The sequence below is a fragment of the Poromitra crassiceps genome (genome assembly GCF_964638095.1).
Source record: "Poromitra crassiceps genome assembly, chromosome: 15".
In the NCBI taxonomy this organism is placed as follows: Eukaryota; Metazoa; Chordata; class Actinopteri; order Beryciformes; family Melamphaidae; genus Poromitra; species Poromitra crassiceps.
The window spans coordinates 9,472,749-9,496,001 of record NC_139634.1 but is presented as its reverse complement, the minus strand read 5'-3'; the positions used below and the strand labels follow the sequence as shown (position 1 = coordinate 9,496,001).

At 44.2% G+C, this 23,253-nt stretch overlaps 1 protein-coding gene across 1 annotated transcript in view; it reads right to left on the bottom strand.

Moving 5' to 3' along the window:
- Nucleotides 1–7,730: 7,730 nt before the first annotated feature.
- The window catches only part of dctn4 (dynactin 4), a 15,616-nt gene continuing 93 nt past the window's right edge, over nucleotides 7,731–23,253 (bottom strand). Inside the window, exons 1-13 of the mRNA XM_083652454.1 lie at nucleotides 23,188–23,253; nucleotides 20,860–20,930; nucleotides 20,546–20,724; nucleotides 20,188–20,231; nucleotides 19,879–19,986; nucleotides 14,967–15,040; nucleotides 14,613–14,725; nucleotides 14,086–14,195; nucleotides 13,864–13,937; nucleotides 13,174–13,228; nucleotides 11,012–11,119; nucleotides 10,334–10,431; nucleotides 7,731–10,223 (exon numbers count right to left, since the gene is read on the bottom strand). The exon at nucleotides 23,188–23,253 is cut by the window's right edge and continues 93 nt beyond it. Of these exons, the coding sequence (XP_083508580.1) occupies nucleotides 10,004–10,223; nucleotides 10,334–10,431; nucleotides 11,012–11,119; nucleotides 13,174–13,228; nucleotides 13,864–13,937; nucleotides 14,086–14,195; nucleotides 14,613–14,725; nucleotides 14,967–15,040; nucleotides 19,879–19,986; nucleotides 20,188–20,231; nucleotides 20,546–20,724; nucleotides 20,860–20,930; nucleotides 23,188–23,253 (1,320 nt within the window). The 3' untranslated portion in view covers nucleotides 7,731–10,003. The remainder of the gene's footprint in view (nucleotides 10,224–10,333; nucleotides 10,432–11,011; nucleotides 11,120–13,173; nucleotides 13,229–13,863; nucleotides 13,938–14,085; nucleotides 14,196–14,612; nucleotides 14,726–14,966; nucleotides 15,041–19,878; nucleotides 19,987–20,187; nucleotides 20,232–20,545; nucleotides 20,725–20,859; nucleotides 20,931–23,187) is intronic.

Genomic DNA, 23,253 nt, shown 5'->3' with positions numbered 1-23,253 from the left:
CAGACAGAAATCGCTGATCACAGTAAATCAAATGACTGATGTGAATACAAGCTGCTGCTTTAGACAGCCCTTCAGCAGACTATCCAACGCGGATTTTCATTCTGACATTAAATCGCGGATACATTAAATATCCGCTAAAACTCTGATCATGCACTGCGCTTTCATGGAACGAGGAAATGGGTGTGGAAATGGGTGTGGGCGTGGATCAACTCAGCTGTTCATAAGGTGATTGGCTAGCGCACCTCTTTCGCGTGGACGCGCGCCTGTGCACGAGCGAAAAACGTGCGCGTGCACAGGCAGATCCCAGGTCCACTTACCTAGTAAAAAACCAGCGTCGTAGTATCAGTTAACTAGATAGCTTTGATCCTGTTCAGTCAAACCAGATCAAAGGGACTTATCGCGGATCTGTTAAACTAGTTTCGTAGTACAGGGCTCTGGTAACACTTCAGGACATCCACACTGTGAAACACTCCTACAGGCCTTCCAATCTGCAGACAAAGAGTAGCCAGAGGACTCAAACACCAGATATACTGCTAACTAAATAGCACATAGTAAATAGTTCCAAATGTAGTAATAATACATTTGGAAATGGTTCTACTTCAAACACTAGGAAACTGCAAGTCTCTTGTCAGGCTTATTGTTTGTTGATATTGATGTATATTGTTTATTGTTTTTTTCCCTTTACATTCTCAGCAAATAATACCTTCCAGTTTTGATATTAGGAGCAGGAAATAGATTGAGTTTTTGCTCAGCTGTTCACATCTCGCTGAAAAGATCCAATTCAATTTCCAACGCTGTGTCGTGAGCCTTGTTGGTAGCCAGGTAAACAAGATGTTTTTACAGGTGAAATGATGCTAGAATATCTGCTTTAAGTGAACATTTGGAGAAAAGTGAAGTTTTGAAGTGGCTGCTTTGTATGCGACACATGAATGCATCCGACATATTGATCATCAGAAGGAACAAGTTTGCACAAAACACTGCAGAAATGCCCTTCTATCCTCGGTGATGATCGTCTACAATCACAACAGGCTCGGTTAAACTGCAATTAACTCCTCAATCAAACAAAATGCGATGAAGGCTGCGGTGAGTTCATTCCCCGTTCCTTGTCATTTAATTATTTTAGATGAGCAACGTCCTCCCCAAAAATTCTTTAGGCATGACTGAGATTTCTAACTCGGGCCGTTTATTGTCTGCCGACAGGCCCTGTGCTGTGCCTGTGGGCTCTGTGTGTGTGTCTGACTCCGGCTCCACTGCTAATTGCTGTTGCTGGCAGTATCTCTAACCCACTCTTAACTGTGGCAAACTACTAAATAAAGACGTTCTCTTTAACTCCATGGGCACAGGTTTGTAAGGAAGTAGCAGGCAAGGAGTAATGACGACTCCGTTGGTCTTGCGAAGGTGATCAACGCCGAATCAAAACAGAAATGCTACCCTGTGGCTGCTTCAGTGATTAGCCAGGAATTTGAGACTGAGCATAATTAGTCCTCACACTCAAAATAGGCTTGGTCTTGCTTTAGAAATCAATCAATCTCAATCTAACTTATTTCTCTCACATACCCATTATTGTATTACGTTTTTAAACAATCCGTATATAAGGCTGAGATTCTCATGCGTTTCCAGGAACCAATCATTTAATTAGACTGCACTCATGTAGACAGTGTGCAGCCGTCTTCTAGTCTCTGTTGTTGTTGTTGTTTCTGTTGCTCTGTGCTCCTTCAGCCTCCGTCTGTCTTCAACATGGTGGGCTTTTTTCACAGTTATAGTGTCCTGTAGCTTCTCAAGAAGGTGCTCTCCTCACCATGAAACATGCCACTGATGGAGTCTCCACCAAGTCTACATCATCTAAACAACACAGGGAGATGACATTATTTAGATTCTAAATAATGTCATCTCCTCTGTGTTGTTTAAATCCCCGTGAAGCTTCCAACTGTTTCCCACACTCTCCTGGGTGAAACACAGCACCGCTCAGTAAAGGGAAGCTGTGTATGTGTTCTGGATGGGGATATATGTGCGATTGTGGTGCGTGGTGGTGGACCATGCTGGGCTGGGCTGCGGTGTCTTCGGCATCCGTCTTCGCATTCTCAGCCAGCCAGCCCCCCCTTTCTGCAAGGCCTAATGGGGCTATAGGCTCCCCCCCCCCCCCCCCCCGAGAAGCTCCTGGCTCCACCATCTACCAGATGAACAACAATACTTCTATAACGAGCGCCGGCCTAATTGAAATCCTCTACTTATCGAACGTGCATTATTGCTGGAGTGTGGCTGAGGTTCTCCGGGCCGTGTAGTACAGTTTGTGACTTGATTAATTGTGTTTGGGTGGAGACACGCCGACCTCGGAGAGGATTATCTTGTGCCCGGGCATCAGTTAAGGAAGGCTAATCGCAGTGTGGCAGGTTCAAGGATATGCATGAGCCGCTCTGGTAAATAGGTCAGGGAGAAATTTAAAACTCTCTGCTCTGTTTGCTGATAGGAGGCAAAATGCAGAGTGTCACTCTCTTGTCCCGAGGGAAAATGATAAAGAAAATGACTGGAATTATGTGTCTGTGTGTGGGAGGAGGAGTGCCAATTGTCCCCTGGGAATAAGTTGAGGCCTACAGTAGGTGTGTCTGGATGTTGGGAGCGTTCCACTGTCTGCACAAAAATCTCCATCTTGACAAGTCATCTAGTCTGTTATTGAGTCGTGAACGTGTCATTTTCTGTGAATAAGTGAAAGAAGCTGCCAGTGGGATGAGATCAGTTCACTTGTTTCCAATGCAAATACATTTGGTTCAATTATTTTGTAGAATCAACTGTCATTTTCCTGATAGTACTGTTATTCAGACTATTTCCTCAAATAAAATCCTTGACAGAAGTGAAATTTCATTGGAAAACGAGTGGAGTTGACTTCGATTTTCTCTTGGTTTAAGGAAAATAAAATAAGCTAAATAAGCCTTGAAGGCCGAATATGAGACTAAATAAGACCGACATGTTTTGCAGTGTAGCCTACCCTGACGCCCGGCCCACACTGGTATAAGATGCCAGGTGAAAATCACACCATATGAAGACATTCCAGGGTATTCCTTCCTCCAGTCAGACATGCTCCTGACACTTCTCTGGTCTGCTCTACTCTTTCCATTGAAAGGGACAACCTAAAAGTCTTCGGGCGATTTTTTATTCAAGTATTAAAAAAAAACACCGACTCTCAGCCCTCCAGTGGCTCCGATGGCTCCCACGAGGCCCCTCTCTGCAGCACTGGTCCCAGCTCGCTCTGCTGACACAGTTTTTACACAACGTAACGCAACCCGGTGAGCAATTGAGCAAAAAAATAAAAAATGAAAACAGAGAGCCGGGGGGGGGGCTGCAGCCTCGGCCTGCGTCGGTGGAGGGCGGCGGACAGGGAAGGGGGGGGGGGGGCGCTCTGAGAGGGTGTGGGGGGGTCAGCTGGTTTCTCAGAGCGATCCTTTTCACGCCGGCCTCCAAAGTCAACATTCCGACCCCGCAGCCATCAGGATGCAGTCAGAGAGGAGGAGAGGGGAGAAGGAAATGGAGGGAGAGAGAGAGCGACAGAAAGAGAAAGAGATTCCCCCCCCCTCCACCTCCACCCCCAAAATCTAAGGTTTCACAGCCTTCTCTGCTCCAGAGGCCCACATACCTACAGTTATTCATCTAGGCAGACATCATCAATTATCTCTAATTAAGCAGATGATGGTCCGGTGAGCAGAAAAGGAAGGAGGCGATTAATCACTCACAGCACCTCCAGCCATGCTGCTTGACCTGAGGGTGATGTGAGAGCGAAAAAGTGCACTTGAGCATTTGGTGTTTCTCCGTTCTCTGCCCGGACCCAGCAGAGGCGCAGCTTGTGAACAGGCAATGCAGGCAATTGCTTGGGGCCCCAGGCCATTAGGGGGCCCCCCCGATGGCTGAGAAACTCCCTCCCCATAAACAACCAATGGACAATTTGCAATGACATTGAAACCTCCCTAACGAGGCCCCATGTCATTCCCGTCATACTCGTACGGTTCATGTACATTATTGAATTGAAAGTGAAACATACATTCATGAGAATGTATGTGAATCATGCGTGTTTGACAGGAATGATTCACAGTCATTCACTTTCACTTTCAATTCAAGAGAACATTATGTGAATCCTTCCTGTCAAACTTGCATGATTCATGTACTTTCTGTTGAATTGAAAGTGAAAGAACGCTGGTTGGAAGGGGCCCCTTGGAATTTTTGCCTATAGGGCCCCAACAGACTCTAGAATCACCACTGCCAGTGCCTTTAATACAGTATATTGCATATATCCAAACCACCATTCATCACTTAGATCTAGTTACGCTCATCATCTGTCCTCTGAGACATGTTTGTGAAGGAGTTATATCAATAACTGAACTTGACTTCAAGCATAAGACTTTTATTTTTGTATCTTTATTTATACAGGGGGAGTCTCACTGAGAGCAATGCTCTCTTTTCATTCACACACACACATTCATACCTGGAAGCTGACCAGTACATCCACAGTCTGATCTGCTGGGCCACTGATCAGCTCCACTGGCAAACCAATGAACACAGTGTGGTTGATCTCACAGACCTGGCAGGATGAAATCCTATATCCCGACATAAATATTTTGAATCCAAGCCTCAGAGATGTGTGCTTTGAGGATGGATCTGCCATACGTGTCAATATTAGCAGCAGCGGGATCTGTTTTTCTAGAGGTTACCATTTGTATTCAGTACTTATCAGGGCCATTGCTACTGTATAAGATGATATGCTTATGGGATGGTTTATTGCCTCGGAGCAGGCAAATCAGATACCTGCTGCAGGCCCTGTTGCAGTTCCCCAGTCTGCTGTGTAAACAGTCCACCACACAGAGAGCAATAAAGCCGGGATTTTCTTTGATCTGGGGCAGATAGAAACGGCTCAGGAGAGGGGCCTGTGTGAGAACCATAAATCACCTCTGAAGATGAGGTCATAAAAAACACATGAGGGGAGACCATACCACTGAACATGAGGGGAGACCATACCACTGAACATGAGGGGAGACCATACCACTGAAGCTCGACGCAGGCTCCCACCTCATGCAGAACTGATCGCAGCTGCAGTAGCTGACTTGTAGAGCGTAGCAGCTGTAGGCCTGCACTTGTGTTGGAGTGCTGCACGGCTAATGGGAATATGGTATTTGTGGATCGAAAAAGATGCACAGTTGCTCTGCGAGGGACCATTTATTATTCTAAGACCTGGATATGTGTTGCTATTAATAGCCTTACTGACACTCCTAATATCTTAGGACACGTTCAGGTCCGTCCAAGTCATGGACATGTTTTAATTAGAGTAAATAGAGAAGACATGATTGGAATCTAAACACGATTTCAGACGGAAGCCCGTCTTTATTGTCACACGAACACACTACAACACATGCATGCGGCCACAACACACACTGATGCTGACGGTGGCTGGTGAAATATGTCCTCTGCATTTGACCCATCCAGGCTTGTCCTTTCCTCCGGGGGGGGGGGGGGGGCAGGCCAGGAGCAGTGGTCGCTTTTTCTTTCCAGCACCCGGGGACCTTCATTGGACCATCATTGGACCAACTTCAGATGTTGTCGTCACTGGTCGGATGACGATCTTCTGCATGTTTTTAGTGGGGGGTTATGTACGGAGGAGGAACCCCCTGGGGGGTACGGGGAGAACATGCAAACTCCACACAGAAAGGCCCTTTCGACGAGATAGCCCACCTGGGCAGTAGGCACTGAAGATATGGGGGGGGTCACAACTCCAGCGCCCCACAGCGTCCCAGGCGAGAATCGAACTCAGGACCGTCTAGCTGTGAGGCGACAGCGCTACCGACTGCGCCACTGTACCCCTAATGACTGAAATGTAGCGTATGGCTTGAGAGATTTGTGTTATATATATATATATATATAAGATATGTGTTATATACGCTTATCACTGATGCGTGAACAGACCTCGAATGGTCCCAAAAACACACTGGGATAAAACAATCCGATCCGGATACTTCTTGTCACGATATTATTTTTCCTGGATCAAGCCTGTAATTCTTTCAGGGTCAATGTGTTCTCCTTTGTAGATAAACTCAAGTAAAAATCTGACCCGTGAATCATTTATGGGGGATTATAAATGAGTGTTCCAGTGTTTCATCAGTAAATAGCTATACTAGAACTTTCCCTTTCTTTTCCTGCCTCCATTTTCCTTTCCTTTGAGCACTAAGATCTTTATTTATAAAGACAGCCCGGCCAGCCTTGACCAGATGAAAAATTCCTCACTGAATTACAAGTTTGACTGCTGCACCCAGGACCTTTTCCACAACGACGTCATCCCCCCAAACCGCCAGTAAGTCAGCCTCAGAAGGACGCATGACACAGGGAAGAGAAAAAGGGGGAACAGCTACACCTCAACAGAGGCAGTAAATTGCCTCCATCTAATAAAAGATGGGACCTCGAAGGCCTGGGGGAATACACGAGGACTATCATTTCTCTGCTGCGTTGATCCACTCCTCTCGCGAATGAACTGTCTGCACATGCGTGTAAATGATATGCGTGGGGGATAATGTTTTCATTTACATTTTCAAATAGTTAGAAAATTCCATTTGAATTTACATTCTGTCCCCACGGCAGTGCAGAGACAACCCATAAATGTAAATGCAATGCGGTATCACTTAACGCATTTAAATATAATTGTCCACTCGATCTCGAGCGTGTGAAGTCTTTGAAAATGAAATGTCAAACAGCTTTTCCGTTTGAATATGGCTGATATAGAGACAATTTAAGTTACATTGGCTTTATTCGACCATCAATAAGCTATAAAGCACATACACATAGTTATTGGTATTAGTTATGAATCATAATTGCATACACAAAGATCAATCCTGATCCATGTACAGGCAACAGGGTCACTCTGCTCTACAGGGTCAGGTCACTCTCTGCCACTACTTTTGTTATTCTCGGTGATAGCCAAAACATGCTGATGTTCTCTGCCTATAAAGATCTATGATTGTCTGTGTTCGGCACTGCGCTCCTGTACTTCAGATCTCATATATTTCTGTAATCATGTAAGCTTTTCAAGAAGGAGCCAGTCTCTCTGCAATCATTGTTGCAAAGATATATGTTTGGCTAAATACATTTGTATAAGACGACTTCTCTAATTCCATTCTACAACAATGGCCATAAGTTTACATTATCATTTTTTTGCATGATCATTTAAGTTTAAATTCTCATTTTAATATAGTTGATTTTGGAGTTCCATAGAGCAACGATCAATCACAGAACAGAATGATGTCACTGATGAAAGAAACCAAAGGACAAGACATAATAGCAAGGTCAAATTGTGCTCACAGTTTCCTGTATTGTGTTCTACCTGTGTATTTTTCCTTGACGTTATGAGGTGAGACCAGACAATTGTCCAGCCCTGGTTGAACAATAAAGTTGTACTCAAAATACCTATTAAGCCACACATCACAGGTTCAGATGCATTGATCAGTCTGTAGAATGAGTCTCCACTCTCCACCCACGAGTCTTGCTATGGGCATTGCTTCCTAACAAATAGTTTGTCTATAGCTCCATCCAGTGGTCAGAGTGATTACAACACACACACAAAGAGATGCATGCACCAGACCAGACAGCCGCAGTGTGATTCAAAATGCATAACAAATTAAGAAAAACGCACATGGTATTTTCATCAAAGGATGCCTACAGTCAATTCTGGACAAATAAATGACCAAAGAAAACTGTTACAGTATCACATTATTTTATTAGCCAGTAAAGAAGATGAACCGTGTAGTAAGGCTCTGTCTTACTACAAACCAGAGTGAAATCCAAAGTTTACACACACACGAAAAATATGACAGCGGTATAAGAAACCCACCGACACTGAAGTCAGTGGAATCTTCAAACCACCAGAACAGTTTATTAGAAGAGATGATAGTGTTTACAGATATCAAACTGATGATCGCATTGTAATTAATATATCATTTACAGAGCTTCTTACTACATACTCTCCATACTGCCAATAAAGTTACTGTGTGACATAAGACAATAAAATAAAAATCCTATACTGCCAATAAAGTTACTGTGTGACATAAGACAATAAAATAAAAAAATCTTAACGCCTTCTGCCCAGAGAAGTACAGCATCAGTAACTGTAGAATGACATTGTCTAAGGTGATATTTACGATAGTTGTTGCATGCGAGTAAATACTGTCATCATTGGAAAATGACGATGATGATGCATCAGCTAGAAGCGGGATGGGGTGTAGGGAATTTGGATTTTGTCCGTTATGATTTCTGATTCTGCTCATCTCTATACAGTTTTTGTAATCCATATAGTGTTGTTATATTTAGGTCTGTAAGAACTACTCTCCGTTATATTTTAACATAAAACGCTATTTACTACATACAGTGAATACAAATAATGACAACTGTTTGTGACGCTTTTGCATTTGGATGAAAGCCACCAATCTAGGTTAAAGTCCACAACTGATATTGCACAAAACAATAAAGACCACAACATTGCACTTTGCCAAACAAAAGCTATTTAATTTTATTTTATTTCCCAGCTATTTAAGAAAGTATGTAGCAGTATGATAACTTAATTTTTTTTTTTTAACTTAATTACCAGTTTTCACTGGTAGTGGGTTTTATGTGTCAAAGCTGTTAATTGCAGACAAGATGTGTTCTGGCATAATATATTAGGACTGGCAGACAGCAACATTTTTAGACCATGCTGACACAATTGCTTTATAATGTGTTTGATGTTATGCATTTCGCAATCATGAGGCCAAGTTAAAATGTAGGGTGCTTGTCAGTTGGATTGCAGTCAGCCATGATTTCATCTACTTTAAAGAGGTACTAACCCCTTTTGTTCAGCTTTTAACCAATATAATATGGCTTTTGAGGTGGTGTGTGAAGGATTCTGGTCAAAATCTCCACACTTGAGACTTCTAGACTGCATCATTTTCAGGCAGCAAGAGTGCCCTCTATGGGTTCAAACCTGCTTTCTTTTGGCCCTCCAAAATGCCCCCTTCCCCACTGTGAATATATAAAAAGTAAAAAATCATGTGATGATTAGCTCACGCCAGAGCCATAATAGAAGAGTTGCAACATCTCCATTCACTCCAATGGATCCGTTTTTAGCTAGGATTAAGCAGGGCTGTCCGTTTGTGATGTACTTTTGAAAGGGTCAGACGTTTAAAGAATCAAATTGTATATTATCGGCTTTATTTTATGCATTAAATGCATAGAATGTATAATAATGAAATGTAGCGTGAGCCTAACCTGACGCTGCCAGACGGATGAGTTTGCTTCACATTCTGTTTCACGATTGTGAATTTGTGGAACAATGCCGCCCCCGTCTGGCGGAGTCAGGCTAACGTGAGCCCCCTTCCTGGGTGCTGGGGCAACGCAAGGCATTGTGGGTAATCTGGTACTGTGGCTAATGCTAGCGGCTAACATTAGTTACGTTACATGGCAGTAAAATGCCACTGAATGACCAGATTGTAATAGTCATGTTTTTAATCGATGCGGATGAACTGTCATGGCGCCGTTTCCGGTAAATATTTCCGGTCTGACAGCAGACAAAGAGTATCGTGAGACAAGAGGAGACGCTCTTCTGCTTCTTTCACAACAGTGCGCCTGCATTTAACCAATTAGCGGGTGGAATCTGAATTTAAATTTAAATCAAGCAGCAGGCCGTTTTGCCAGAAATCTGGGGGGGGTAAGTCCCCCTTTAATAACTGCAGCAAACACAAGTAGGCTAGGTTACCATCGTTGTGCAACGTAACTGATGATGCCACCTGCAACTCAACAAAATATCTCTAGACAAGCTGTAACAAAACACTTCTAGACAAGCTGTATCTGAACTATGTTCCTAGGTATCAATAAGCAGAATCAGAAGTCATTTTCTTGATATCAAATCAATCCCACAGTTTAAAGAAATGAGTTCAAAGAACCCTCAGACCCTCAGACTCCGGGACTGTTTTGAGGATAAGCTGTGAAACGGTGTTCCCGTTTCTCAGGGAGCGAGCGGTCCCAGGCTCAGCTCCACATGGTGCGTGAGCCAGATGGCCTCAGTGGCCACGTCGCTGGTCTCCTCGCTCGACCTGATGGGAGCCGCCAGGTTGCGGAAGTCATGGCGGATCTTAAAGGACACGGTGACGTCCGCGTCTTCTTCCTTCTGTGGGATCACCTTGATGAAGAAACCAATCTTGTTGGATTTCCTGAAGGCAACAACACTGCGGGGGGGGGAAGAGATCACGTCAAGAGTTGCTACACAAGACCACGTGCGTGCGTGCGTGCGTGTTTGTGTGCGTGCCTGCGTGCGTGTTTGTGTGCGGTTACTTACTCTGGGTCATCCTGGAAGTCCTGAGGTTCTGCCAGCTCATCGTACTCAGCGGCAGCATCCTTTCCTGCTAAGACCAGCTCCTTGGTGGGTACCATTACCTACAGAAATGAAAAAAGAAACTATTCAACAATCATTGTTTCAGACTACAGGATGTGTTGACAGTACAGCTCATAATTCTCTTCATCAATGGCGCTCACATACATGCAATGTGAGTGAACAACCTTATTTTTTTTTTTTCTTTCTTTCTTTGATCGCTTAGATTGGCTATTCGGCTTGTAACCGAGTCCATCAACAACAAACAAACAAACGTACAAAAATATGCTTCGGGACAGCTTTGAGAAGGTGGTGAAAAAGTTACTTTCGAGCCCTGTGGACATTTATTTCGTTTTTGTTTTTTTACAAGTGCACTGCAGACAGAGTGCAGATCTACTTCAGCAAACAGAGACAATGCAGACAATAACATTAGTGTTAAATAAATGTTCATCTAATGTTCAACAATTTTGCGTCTAATTTGTTATTATTATTAAATTGTTGTATTTTATTGTTGTATTTTATCGGCCGCCCTGCTCTCTGAATATCTGCATCGGGAATTGATTTCGGCCGATCGCTATTTCTATAATGTTGCTTTAATACTTCCTTGGAAAAAAGGCCATTTGGACAAAGACCGCTAGAGTGAACCTTGGCAGTGCTGCTGATGTCATCTTGGTCCCCCTCCTCGCAGCCGACCAGCGTGACGTGGGTAATGTTCTCCACTGGGTTGGTCAGGGTCAGCAGCACTTGGCTCTCCTGAATAGAGAGGATGTGGAGAAAAAAATAACATTGTTTAACCCAAATTACCTTTTTTGGCTTGGCTGAATGCCTCACTAAAAAGGCAACGCAGTTGCAAGTGCCAGTTAAAGATTGTGTGGTTTTTTTCGAAGTCTATTTTATTTTACACCCCCTATCAAATGTTTTAGCACCACAGATTTTTTATTGTGAAATAAGTAGCAGCCTCCTGTTAGCACTTGTTAGTACCGTCCGTAGGCAACACATATTCATGGGTATTGAGGTGATTTCTGTCTAAATTGAATGTTATGCAAGCCATTGGATTTATTTCTCCTAGCTGGACTGGAGTCGTACTGAGTTTAGATTGAAAGGAACTGCATGAGGTAGAGAGCAATCTTTCAATCCCTATTAGTCCAGTAAAAATGTCACTTGACCTCACACTAATTGCAACAAAACCAAACTCAACTGATTTTGTATCCTCAATATGTCCTCAATGAAGGAAAAAAAGTGTTAAGGAAATGTATGAAGGGAAATTTTTGAAAATGACCTATATGATGCTACCAAAAACGTTTATTTATTTATTTTTTAACATTTTTATTTATTTATTTATTTTATTTTCTCCTTGAAGCAAAAAACACATACAGGATATAAGTGATGAGATTTATGGCACATTAAAAAAAAGAAAAGGCTTCCATAGGCTACCATCATATTTAGGTCATTTTCAAAGCTTTCCCTTCATACATTTCCTTAACACTTTTTTTCCTTCATTGAGGACATATTGAGGATACAAAATCAGTTGAGTTTGGTTTTGTTGCAATTAGTGTGAGGTTGACCCACATATTTGCATAAAATGCCTGGACTATATTGACCTCTGTTTCCACTGCTAATGGCAAATAGAAAACAAACAGCACCAGTGTGAAAGCCTAACCTCAAAAAGGTTAAAGCTGCATTTTCGACCACATGGTACCGGCTCATCTCGCCTTGCCTTTTTTGGGGAAGATACCAGAGACCTTTAATATAGACAGAGACACCCCAACTTCCAGTCACTTCCTGTATCTGTGCCACCTGGGTTTTGCACCAGCGACGCCACACCCACTTAGGAGACTGGTCAGCCAAAGAAGTTTCATACCATTGACAGACAGCCAATCACAAGCTGATGACCACGGCCATTTAGGAGACCCGAGAGAGTACCATTTCTTATTATTGAGTATTGACAAAGCCTGCAGTGGGGTCGTCTCCATCTATATTAAAAGGTCTCTGGCGATACCAAAAGGTAACGTGAAAATAGTGCAGACTACTGATTGGTCAGAGAGACTGATGCACACATATGCTAAAGGTAGCTACCAGGTTAGCTTACCCTCTGGTGTGGAGGATTTCCCAAACTCTCCTGTTTTTCCAGCAGTCTTTTGTCTTGCTGCCTTCAGCCTCTTCTGAAGTAAAATCAGTCTCCTTGCTCAGCCTCAGACGGCCGTTTTCTGTTGTTTCTGAGAGAAACGAAAGGCTCGGCCTGAACGCGGAGGCTCGTCCCGCCGTCCTGACCCGCGCACAGCTATACAGTTAGAAGAACTATATGGAAATAATCCATCTTCTCACTGACGCTTGCCCATGTGGGGAATATGGAGATCAATATTTCATATCCACTTAATTTAAAAGTTCCATGTAGGGGCTCATGGACAAGTATGGTTGCTATAAAGAAAAAAGGGGAGCATTTCCTTGCTGTGACTATTTACACAGTCTCACAGCACGGCAGTTTCATGCGGTGTCGCTATGACGACCAGTAGTGGGAGGTGGGCACATTGAGGGGGTACTATTTGCGGTGGAAAACCAACCGAGGTACTATCAACAGTGAGTGGAGTAGAATAGAGGCGATACTATGCGGTACTATTGTGGTCAAAAAGTGTTATTAGTTATTGATCAGTCGACTAGGTTTCTAAAAGTCCAATACAGTCCTTGAGGGCGCTACAATCCCTGAACACTTTGTTAAGCATTGTAGATTCAAACATTGAGGTTCAGATGAACATGCAAATGATATATTTGTGTTCGCCAGACATGCCAGAAGCAGTGAGGAGACTGACCTTCTGGTACCGGAGATTTGGAATGGACATAATTCTCACTTCGGGGATATAGCTCCTGTGGAAAGAACAGACAGCAAGGCAATCAAGACACTGTGGCCCACCATTCCAACAGTGTGTTGGTGGGGGGCATTCAAATGACAATCTACTGTACTTGAGGAGATATTTTGTGTTAACACACCAGTTTATATTTTTGGTATAATATGCCTTTAATTCTACCGGAGTAAAATGTACTCTGTTTATGCAGAGTACTGCATGTACCTTTACATACAGTAAAGGTAGTGAGTACAATGAGAAGTGAAATTTACAGTACAAAAAAATAATAATAATAATTCTGGACTTAGCCTTCGATAATTGATCTTTGCTGATACGATTTAAAAGAGACCCTTCCCAATTTGTGGACTGATAATTAATCACTTCACTTTTCCATGGACAGTGTCAAAATGAGTGACCGGTTAATTTGAGAGCGACGATTTTGGAACACGTACAAAATCTGAATGATTTTCATTCAAAAACAAGTATTAATGCAAGTCATTTATTGAACTACGTTTGCTTGAAGTAATCTCCTAAACATGTTAATGCTCCTACTGGAGTAAAGCTCAACGTAAGTTACAAGGTTCTTCATTTAATTAAACTACTCCAGTGCTTTTTCCACAACCGATTACAAATGAAAGTACGTTTACCAATACTCACACAGCCACCAGCTGAATTTTGAACTTTATTGAAGTCGGGTTGAATTCTGGCTTGCTCAAATTGTGCTCACATTTCTGGGGGAGGAAAACAAAAGAAACGTTTCAGTGTAAATTTGATAATAATAATACATTTGATTTATAAAAGATATCAATCTGATCTTTAAAACATACTGATTTAGCCTTTGATTAGCACAGGAATGTGAAGCCCTGAAGTGGTACTGACCCTGCAGCGCAGTGAGCGCTTCATCAGGAGGTGTTTGTGTTTGGGGTGGAGCTGAGACGCCCCCGCAGGCTGGAAGTCAGGCTGCAGGAGGCGCTGGCGCAGCGTGGTCACTAAAGCGGACGCCACAAAACATTTCAACAGTTCAATTAATCTCAACAGAGTAACGAGTCTCACAAGATCTAGAACGTGTTACAATATGATTCCAGTACAAAGTCAATGAACATAATGAGAACCTATGAACCACTGGCATTACACACCATCATGTGATGGGCCTTGTCAAAATGTGCTAAACATAATAATAACAATAATAATAATACCATGGCATTTATATAGAGTGCTTTTCTAAAACTCCAAATTGCTTAATATTATTACACCAAGGGGTGGCATTAGTGAGACAACAGTGGACAAACATAGCACAAAAATTGCGGAAGTTGGATAGTTAAACTCATGAAGTTGAGCGTTTCCAAACCAAACGGCATATCTAATTGGTTGACACATTGGATAATACATCGTGGACAAGCGCTTACCCTCCGGTAGGCTGATGGGCCGGGTGTAGCAATCTTCAGGCAGGGGCTCCACCTCATCGAGGGCCTGGGCAGGCTCAATGATGATCTCCTTCTGGTCCTCACCCTCTTTCAGGCTGGAGGAGTACACATACATACATTTGCTATCAACAAACTCAACTTACCTTTTAATGAATGAATGGCAACGCATGTAAACTGAAGGTGTGTAAAGCATACTGAGGCTTGCAGCAACACTCATTTACAGTTAACTGGCCTAAAAAACAGCAGAACATTTATGTTCTTATGTGACTAGGACGCAAAATGTCACATCAAGCCAAACACATCATGATTTCCCAGCATATGACAAAAGGCACTCACGAGAGACCAGCCAGACTTGATATGGGAGCTCCGGGCCTCTGCCTCTGCAGTCTGGTTCCAAGGCCATACTTTTCCTGAGCGAGTCGGAAAACAAGACATGGATCAGAAGAGGAGGGGGGGGGGGGGGCTTTCTTCCTTTTGCATACTAATGAGGCAATGCAATTTATAAAGTTGCTTACTCTAAATTGAGTCTTCTACGGTCTACGTTTAACACTAAAGTCTTAGCCCCAAAGGCAATTTATGACAACTTTTAAAAATGTAAAAAGGAAGAAATAAAAATTTGACATTAAAAAACAACAACAACAGAACAAACCAAAAACAGATGATCATTTTGTTTGTTTTGTAATAAGAGACAAAACAAGAGCTTTTCTGACGGGGATAGTGGGAGAGAAAGTCAACTGTCTGACACAGACTGTCTTCAGGGTTTAATCAGTATCAACTCATATTTGGAACGGACTACATATTTGAACAAGAAAGTGTCCTATTCCTTCTCTCCCCCTACCCGACATAAAGGCTCCTATTGTGTGGATCAATCTCGTTTAGCCAAGGAGACATTCATGTGATCTGGGAGGTCACTCAGTATTAACAGATCAGACAAGGACAGAGAGAGGGAGAAGACAGTGCTACTGTACACGATTAGACTACCCAAGTTGTGAAAAATACAACTCACCACCACATGAATAGTGTGTTGCTGGGGAAGGAGAGAGGGGGGTAAAAACCAAAATAGTGTGCATAAGCAAAGGAAAAAGGAGAGAATAAAGAACCAGGTGAAACCAAAGTGATTAAGCAAACATTAGTGGCAACTGGTGACATGCAACAGCAACAGAAATGCATCAGTAATGCATCAGTGACAGGAAAACTATTGCAGGAAATCACAGCTAAATTTAAAGTATTTGAATGTGATATTCCCACAACAGCAGAGGACAGCTAGCAGAACCCACAGGAACAAAACGTTTGTTTGACCCCCTAAATGGAAGAATAGAGCAATGGTTCTCAACCGTGTGCCATGGAGGCCTAAGAGGGTGCAGGTTTTGTATAGCGCCCTCTCTGGTCTAAGGTGTGCTCATCGCCCTCTCTGGTCTAAGGTGTGCTCATCACCCTCTCTGGTCTAAGGTGTGCTCATCACCCTCTCTGGTCTAAGGTGTGTTGATCACACTCTCTGGTCTAAGGTGTGCTCATCACCCTCTCTGGTCTAAGGTGTGCTCATCACCCTCTCTGGTCTAAGGTGTGCTCATCACCCTCTCTGGTCTAAGGTGTGCTCATCGCCCTCTCTGGTCTAAGGTGTGCTCATCGCCCTCTCTGGTCTAAGGTGTGCTCATCACCCTCTCTGGTCTAAGGTGTGTTGATCACACTCTCTGGTCTAAGGTGTGCTCATCACCCTCTCTGGTCTAAGGTGTGTTGATCACACTCTCTGGTCTAAGGTGTGCTCATCACCCTCTCTGGTCTAAGGTGTGCTGATCACACTCTCTGGTCTAAGGTGTGCTCATCACCCTCTCTGGTCTAAGGTGTGTTGATCACACTCTCTGGTCTAAGGTGTGCTCATCACCCTCTCTGGTCTAAGGTGTGCTCATCACCCTCTCTGGTCTAAGGTGTGCTCATCACACTCTCTGGTCTAAGGTGTGCTGATCACACTCTCTGGTCTAAGGTGTGTTGATCACACTCTCTGGTCTAAGGTGTGCTCATCACCCTCTCTGGTCTAAGGTGTGCTCATCACCCTCTCTGGTCTAAGGTGTGCTCATCACACTCTCTGGTCTAAGGTGTGCTCATCACACTCTCTGGTCTAAGGTGTGCTGATCACACTCTCTGGTCTAAGGTGTGCTCATCACCCTCTCTGGTCTAAGGTGTGTTGATCACCCTCTCTGGTCTAAGGTGTGCTCATCACCCTCTCTGGTCTAAGGTGTGCTCATCACCCTCTCTGGTCTAAGGTGTGCTCATCACCCTCTCTGGTCTAAGGTGTGCTGATCACACTCTCTGGTCTAAGGTGTGCTCATCACACTCTCTGGTCTAAGGTGTGTTGATCACACTCTCTGGTCTAAGGTGTGCTCATCACCCTCTCTGGTCTAAGGTGTGCTCATCACACTCTCTGGTCTAAGGTGTGCTCATCACCCTCTCTGGTCTAAGGTGTGCTCATCACACTCTCTGGTCTAAGGTGTGCTCATCACCCTCTCTGGTCTAAGGTGTGCTCATCACCCTCTCTGGTCTAAGGTGTGCTGATCACACTCTCTGGTCTAAGGTGTGCTCATCACCCTCTCTGGTCTAAGGTGTGCTCATCACACTCTCTGGTCTAAGGTGTGCTCATCACACTCTCTGGTCTAAGGTGTGCTCATCACCCTCTCTGGTCTAAGGTGTGCTCATCACACTCTCTGGTCTAAGGTGTGCTCATCACACTCTCTGGTCTAAGGTGTGCTCATCACACTCTCTGGTCTAAGGTGTGCTCATCACACTCTCTGGTCTAAGGTGTGCTCATCACACTCTCTGGTCTAAGGTGTGCTCATCACACTCTCTGGTCTAAGGTGTGCTCATCACACTCTCTGGTCTAAGGTGTGCTCATCACCCTCTCTGGTCTAAGGTGTGCTCATCGCCCTCTCTGGTCTAAGGTGTGCTCATCACCCTCTCTGGTCTAAGGTGTGCTCATCACCCTCTCTGGTCTAAGGTGTGCTGATCACCCTCTCTGGTCTAAGGTGTACTGATCACCCTCTCTGGTCTAAGGTGTGCTGATCACCCTCTCTGGTCTAAGGTGTGCTGATCACACTCTCTGGTCTAAGGTGTGCTCATCACACTCTCTGGTCTAAGGTGTGCTCATCACCCTCTCTGGTCTAAGGTGTGCTCATCACCCTCTCTGGTCTAAGGTGTGCTGATCACACTCTCTGGTCTAAGGTGTGCTCATCACTCTCTCTGGTCTAAGGTGTGCTCATCACCCTCTCTGGTCTAAGGTGTGCTAATCACTCTCTGGTCTAAGGTGTGCTCATCACCCTCTCTGGTCTAAGGTGTGCTGATCACACTCTCTGGTCTAAGGTGTGCTCATCACACTCTCTGGTCTAAGGTGTGCTCATCACCCTCTCTGGTCTAAGGTGTGCTCATCACACTCTCTGGTCTAAGGTGTGCTCATCACCCTCTCTGGTCTAAGGTGTGCTGATCACACTCTCTGGTCTAAGGTGTGCTCATCACCCTCTCTGGTCTAAGGTGTGCTCATCACCCTCTCTGGTCTAAGGTGTGCTGATCACACTCTCTGGTCTAAGGTGTGCTCATCACCCTCTCTGGTCTAAGGTGTGCTCATCACCCTCTCTGGTCTAAGGTGTGCTGATCACACTCTCTGGTCTAAGGTGTGCTCATCACACTCTCTGGTCTAAGGTGTGCTCATCACACTCTCTGGTCTAAGGTGTGCTCATCACACTCTCTGGTCTAAGGTGTGCTCATCACACTCTCTGGTCTAAGGTGTGCTCATCACACTCTCTGGTCTAAGGTGTGCTCATCACCCTCTCTGGTCTAAGGTGTGCTCACACCCTCTGGTCTAAGGTGTGCTCATCACACTCTCTGGTCTAAGGTGTGCTCATCACACTCTCTGGTCTAAGGTGTGCTCATCACACTCTCTGGTCTAAGGTGTGCTCATCACCCTCTCTGGTCTAAGGTGTGCTCATCACACTCTCTGGTCTAAGGTGTGCTCATCACCCTCTCTGGTCTAAGGTGTGCTGATCACACTCTCTGGTCTAAGGTGTGCTAATCACACTCTCTGGTCTAAGGTGTGCTCATCACACTCTCTGGTCTAAGGTGTGCTCATCACACTCTCTGGTCTAAGGTGTGCTCATCACCCTCTCTGGTCTAAGGTGTGCTCATCACCCTCTCTGGTCTAAGGTGTGCTGATCACACTCTCTGGTCTAAGGTGTGCTAATCACACTCTCTGGTCTAAGGTGTGCTCATCACACTCTCTGGTCTAAGGTGTGCTCATCACACTCTCTGGTCTAAGGTGTGCTCATCACCCTCTCTGGTCTAAGGTGTGCTCATCACCCTCTCTGGTCTAAGGTGTGCTCATCACCCTCTCTGGTCTAAGGTGTGCTCATCACGCTCTCTGGTCTAAGGTGTGCTCATCACACTCTGGCCTCAATAGCACATGAGGGAGGACTGCTGCCATAAAAGAATGAACTGGGGAAAGAAGCAAACATTTTTGAGAGCACCCTGGGTGACGTTATTGGGATTTGCGTACAATTTCTACATCAAATAAATAATCCACAAAATTCTGCAATTTACTGATAATGGAGCACCACCATCTCAGTGCATCTCAGTTATAGAGATGAGTCTTTTTGTCTCCTGGTTTCTAAGTGATGCACGTAGGAAGCTGGAGTGGACCTGGATGACCGCAGGCTGAACTACCAGCTCTTGGATACCATCATTCTGCACGTTGTAACAAATCTGTCTGCGAATGATCTACCGAGATACATTTGGGCCTGAAGCCATCCATTAAATATTGATACTTGCTTGTGTGTCTGTTCCCTTTGTTTTTGTCTTTTACAAATGGCCTGCATTTGACATAATGTTATTGTCTTTTCCTACTGTCAATTTAGTATCTCCGGTCAGAGTCTGAAAACAACGACCCTCCAGGGGACTATTTACCTGAGATTGACTCTCAGGCGTCTGAAATTACTCAGCATTTCATTTGACAACCAGCATTACACGACAGTCTTCTACTCAATCTCAATTTCTGAATCTTCCACCATTTTTAGCACCGATAAACATGAAATGTGACGAGCTGCACAGTAGAGCATAATAACACATTTTGTCAATTATCAGTTAGAAATATGCCGTGAGAAAAGAGCTGTTTGTCATTTAGAAAGATTAAAGAGCAAGCAGTGCCATTTTCAATATAGCGAGTATCAACAGCTCAGATAAGTGCCAGGCTCAGAGGGGGCGGAGTTACCGAGAACGCCAGAGGCATGCACTGTCGTCTCCGGGCCAGCTTCTTCCTGTCTCTCTCCTGCCTCTCTCTCTGGGCCAGCTGCTGGTAATACTCGATCAGCTTGTTGATCTGTAGAGAACAGAAAATACAATCCAGACACTAGTAAACCAATGGTTCATATTCATACAATGATGGTTTAACAAGAGCAAACTAGAATGAGAGTAACACCTCCTTTATTTACAGCGTTCTGAGGCGGCGTCGCCCACAGAACTCGTGATCAGGAAACATGTGAACAAGTCATGGTGTGAATGACCACAGGGGAGAACATACCCGCTGAGTGTGAGCGTTCTCTGGCTCCTGCCATCCACCGCTCGCTGCAGAGAACAAAATACACCAGGAGGCTTAGATGGTCGTACGGAACAGCTCCAATCCATAAAAGACCTCTTGACCTCAACTGAGTGAATCATGAACTTTCAGACAAATGTTGTGTTTTGGCCTTGTTGCTATTTATTACTCCTACATAAGTTATTATATATATTATTATTATTATTATTATAATGATTTAGTGTTTGACTATTTCACATGGTGACTCAAAACACAATAGGTGTGGTGGTGCAGCACCAATACTGGATGAGCACATAAATATGTCTACATGACATCAGGTTAGTCTTTACAGAGCCAGACTCACCAACAGATTTGTCAGCCATGCCCACATCCCTGGAGGTCCAGCGGCAGAAGCCACAGGCCAGGTAGTAGGCCTTCTTCATGGCAGTCTTGGTGGGATCATCGGGTAGAGGAGCAGGGATGTTGGTGGCCCGGGTGGAAAGGGTGTGCATGCAGCACGGGCAGTCGAAACAGTTGGCGCACCTAGAGCACACACAGATCATGTAGTAGACAGTTAGATGTGATGACATATAAACACACTGAAGTAAAGGTGTTGGAAAGACGTGAGTGCTATTAAACAATGCACTGTATAACGTATAGGTTGGTCAAGGTCCTCACCTGTTCTTTTTAACCTTGGCTTCTGCTGAAGGCATGTTCTCCAAACAGCTTGGGCAATAGTGGGAGTCCACCTGAATAACGTTACCAAGAGACAGTAGCATGATTACAATACAGAGTAGCCGGGCCAGTGAATTCATAGCCTCATTTGACAACGTGTCTTTAGGGAGCAACTTTGATGAGATTAACGTTAGCACCGCATACTAAACTGCATAAAAAAACAACCACCAACTAGTAAAGTGATCAAACTGTGGGGAGTGGTGGCGCCAGTGGGACAAGGGGAGGTGTCCCAATGAGTGAGGTAGCAGATAAAGGGCGATCTGCAGGAGGAACGTGGCTGTTTGTTCAGGACAGAGGAGTGAGGCAGGTGCACACCTCATAACTGACCAATAGCGAGCGAGCACACTCAATCAACATTCAGCTTAGGTGCAATAAGGCCAAAATAAGCATAAGCAAAAAAGGAACAGGCCAGCACTCTAAATGTCCTTTAGAACACGGCTCTCTTGAATACTCGATTCTGATTGGTCAATCAACAAGATTCACCGGTCATTATTTCTCGACAACCGACCGCTGCTCTGCCACACCTGGATTAATCAGTTGATAAGGGCTTTTTGTCAGCAAACACTACTAATTAGGCCAACCAGTTGCAGCTGTGGTGTCTTGTGTGCCAATTACGAATGAAACCGCTTTGTCGTTGAAAACGCTATTAAAAAATCTATTTGAATAATTATTTTTGTCAGATTATTGAATGATTTAGTTGTAGGCCGTGTTCTAAGCGGGATAATGTATATTGAGGCGGTGATTACTGGGAAATAATGACCTTCAGGTGAATCATTAAGCCCTCCGCTGCACGTCGGGCTCAATCATCACCTGTCGGTCATTATTTCCCCCGTAATCACCGCCTCAATATACATTATCCCTTACTTAAACATTCTAATTGGCCTCTGGGGACAGACAGCAGTTCACAGCGGATGTTTCAGCAGCACGAAGCCTTCTTCAGTGGTACACACCTCATTCCATGCTGGCATGCAAGGAAAACAAGAAAGCAGCAACACATGGTAGGCCGCCCCCTACGGCTGTTTCTGTGTATAGCGTTTTATACTGTCTATTTTGAATGTGTGTGACATTTATTGTTTTCATATTATTCCAGATCACCCGCTTCCACGCTGGGTTGAAGGCGGCTGGTAGTCGGTAGGACAGTACCTCGCTCCGACATAGCAGGTAGTTTTAACATTTAATCATTATGAATTTTAATATTTTGGTAATAAAGTGCTTTAAGATTGTTAATGTTTGATTCCCTGCAGAGCATCAGTGGTCCAATTAGCTCCTCTTGCCGTGAGACTATTGTTGTTTTGCTGGTGGTTTGTTTTTGTTTAGTTTTTTTCTGTCTAGTCCACCCTGGCAAGTGTGACAGTAGTGGGCAAAAATACAAAAATAGGGTGGACTAGTTTTCTTTCTTTCTTTTCAGTTTTTTTGTTTTGTTTTTGTTTGTTTGTTTGAATTTGCTCCTCCCACCACCATCACCACCTTACCAAGTGAATCCCAGTTGGGCAGGACAGTGCCATACGTGTTAATGGTTGCAGTGAATTTAATCATGTGTGTGAACTCTAATATTCACCCAAAGTGCATAACGTATTTATTACAGTATGTACTGGTGTGCAGTTGAACTTATAGCCCCTGCCCTGTTGGTAGCTGGCCTGGGAAGTCAACTTGGAAGGAGGGTTAGTGGGCCTACATATATATGAATCGTCAAGCTGAGCCTCTGTAATTAAACCGTTTTTCTTACCTCCTTGATTGTCATTCTTATGCTAGGGACATACCGTATGGTGGGTGCAACAAAATCAACATCTTTATTCAGTTTGTCTGGGTGTGGTATCAGGTATCTGTGCTGAGGAGGCTGTGAACCTTGCTAAGAGAGAGCGTTAGCTAGCTTGGCCTAATGTTGCAAATAGGTGCTTCTCTGACATGACGTTTATTCAGATATTCACAGAAAATGAACTATAACGTTTATCAGTTATGTATCCACGTAACCACGTTAACGCACTAGCAACTGCTAGCTAGCAAGCTAACTTAACTAACGCTAACGTGACAACGGAAGCCTCACATACTACAGCCTATCAGATGGCAAGACAAGACTGCTGAATAATGCTGATTGACAAGCGGCTTGGCCACACCGTGGAACCCCGCATACCTGTCAAAGCAAAGCTATTGAGCTACTAACGCTAGCTAAGTGGCTAACAACAAAGTAGCTAGCTAACTGAAGCTCGGCTAGTCTAGCCAGCATCGCCAGCTAGCTTGTCATAACCCTCGGCAGAGAATAAAGCTACGTACCTCGTGAGACACACATTCCAGGGATCGCAGCTCACTACAGTAACGGCAGAAATAAAGTTGAGATAG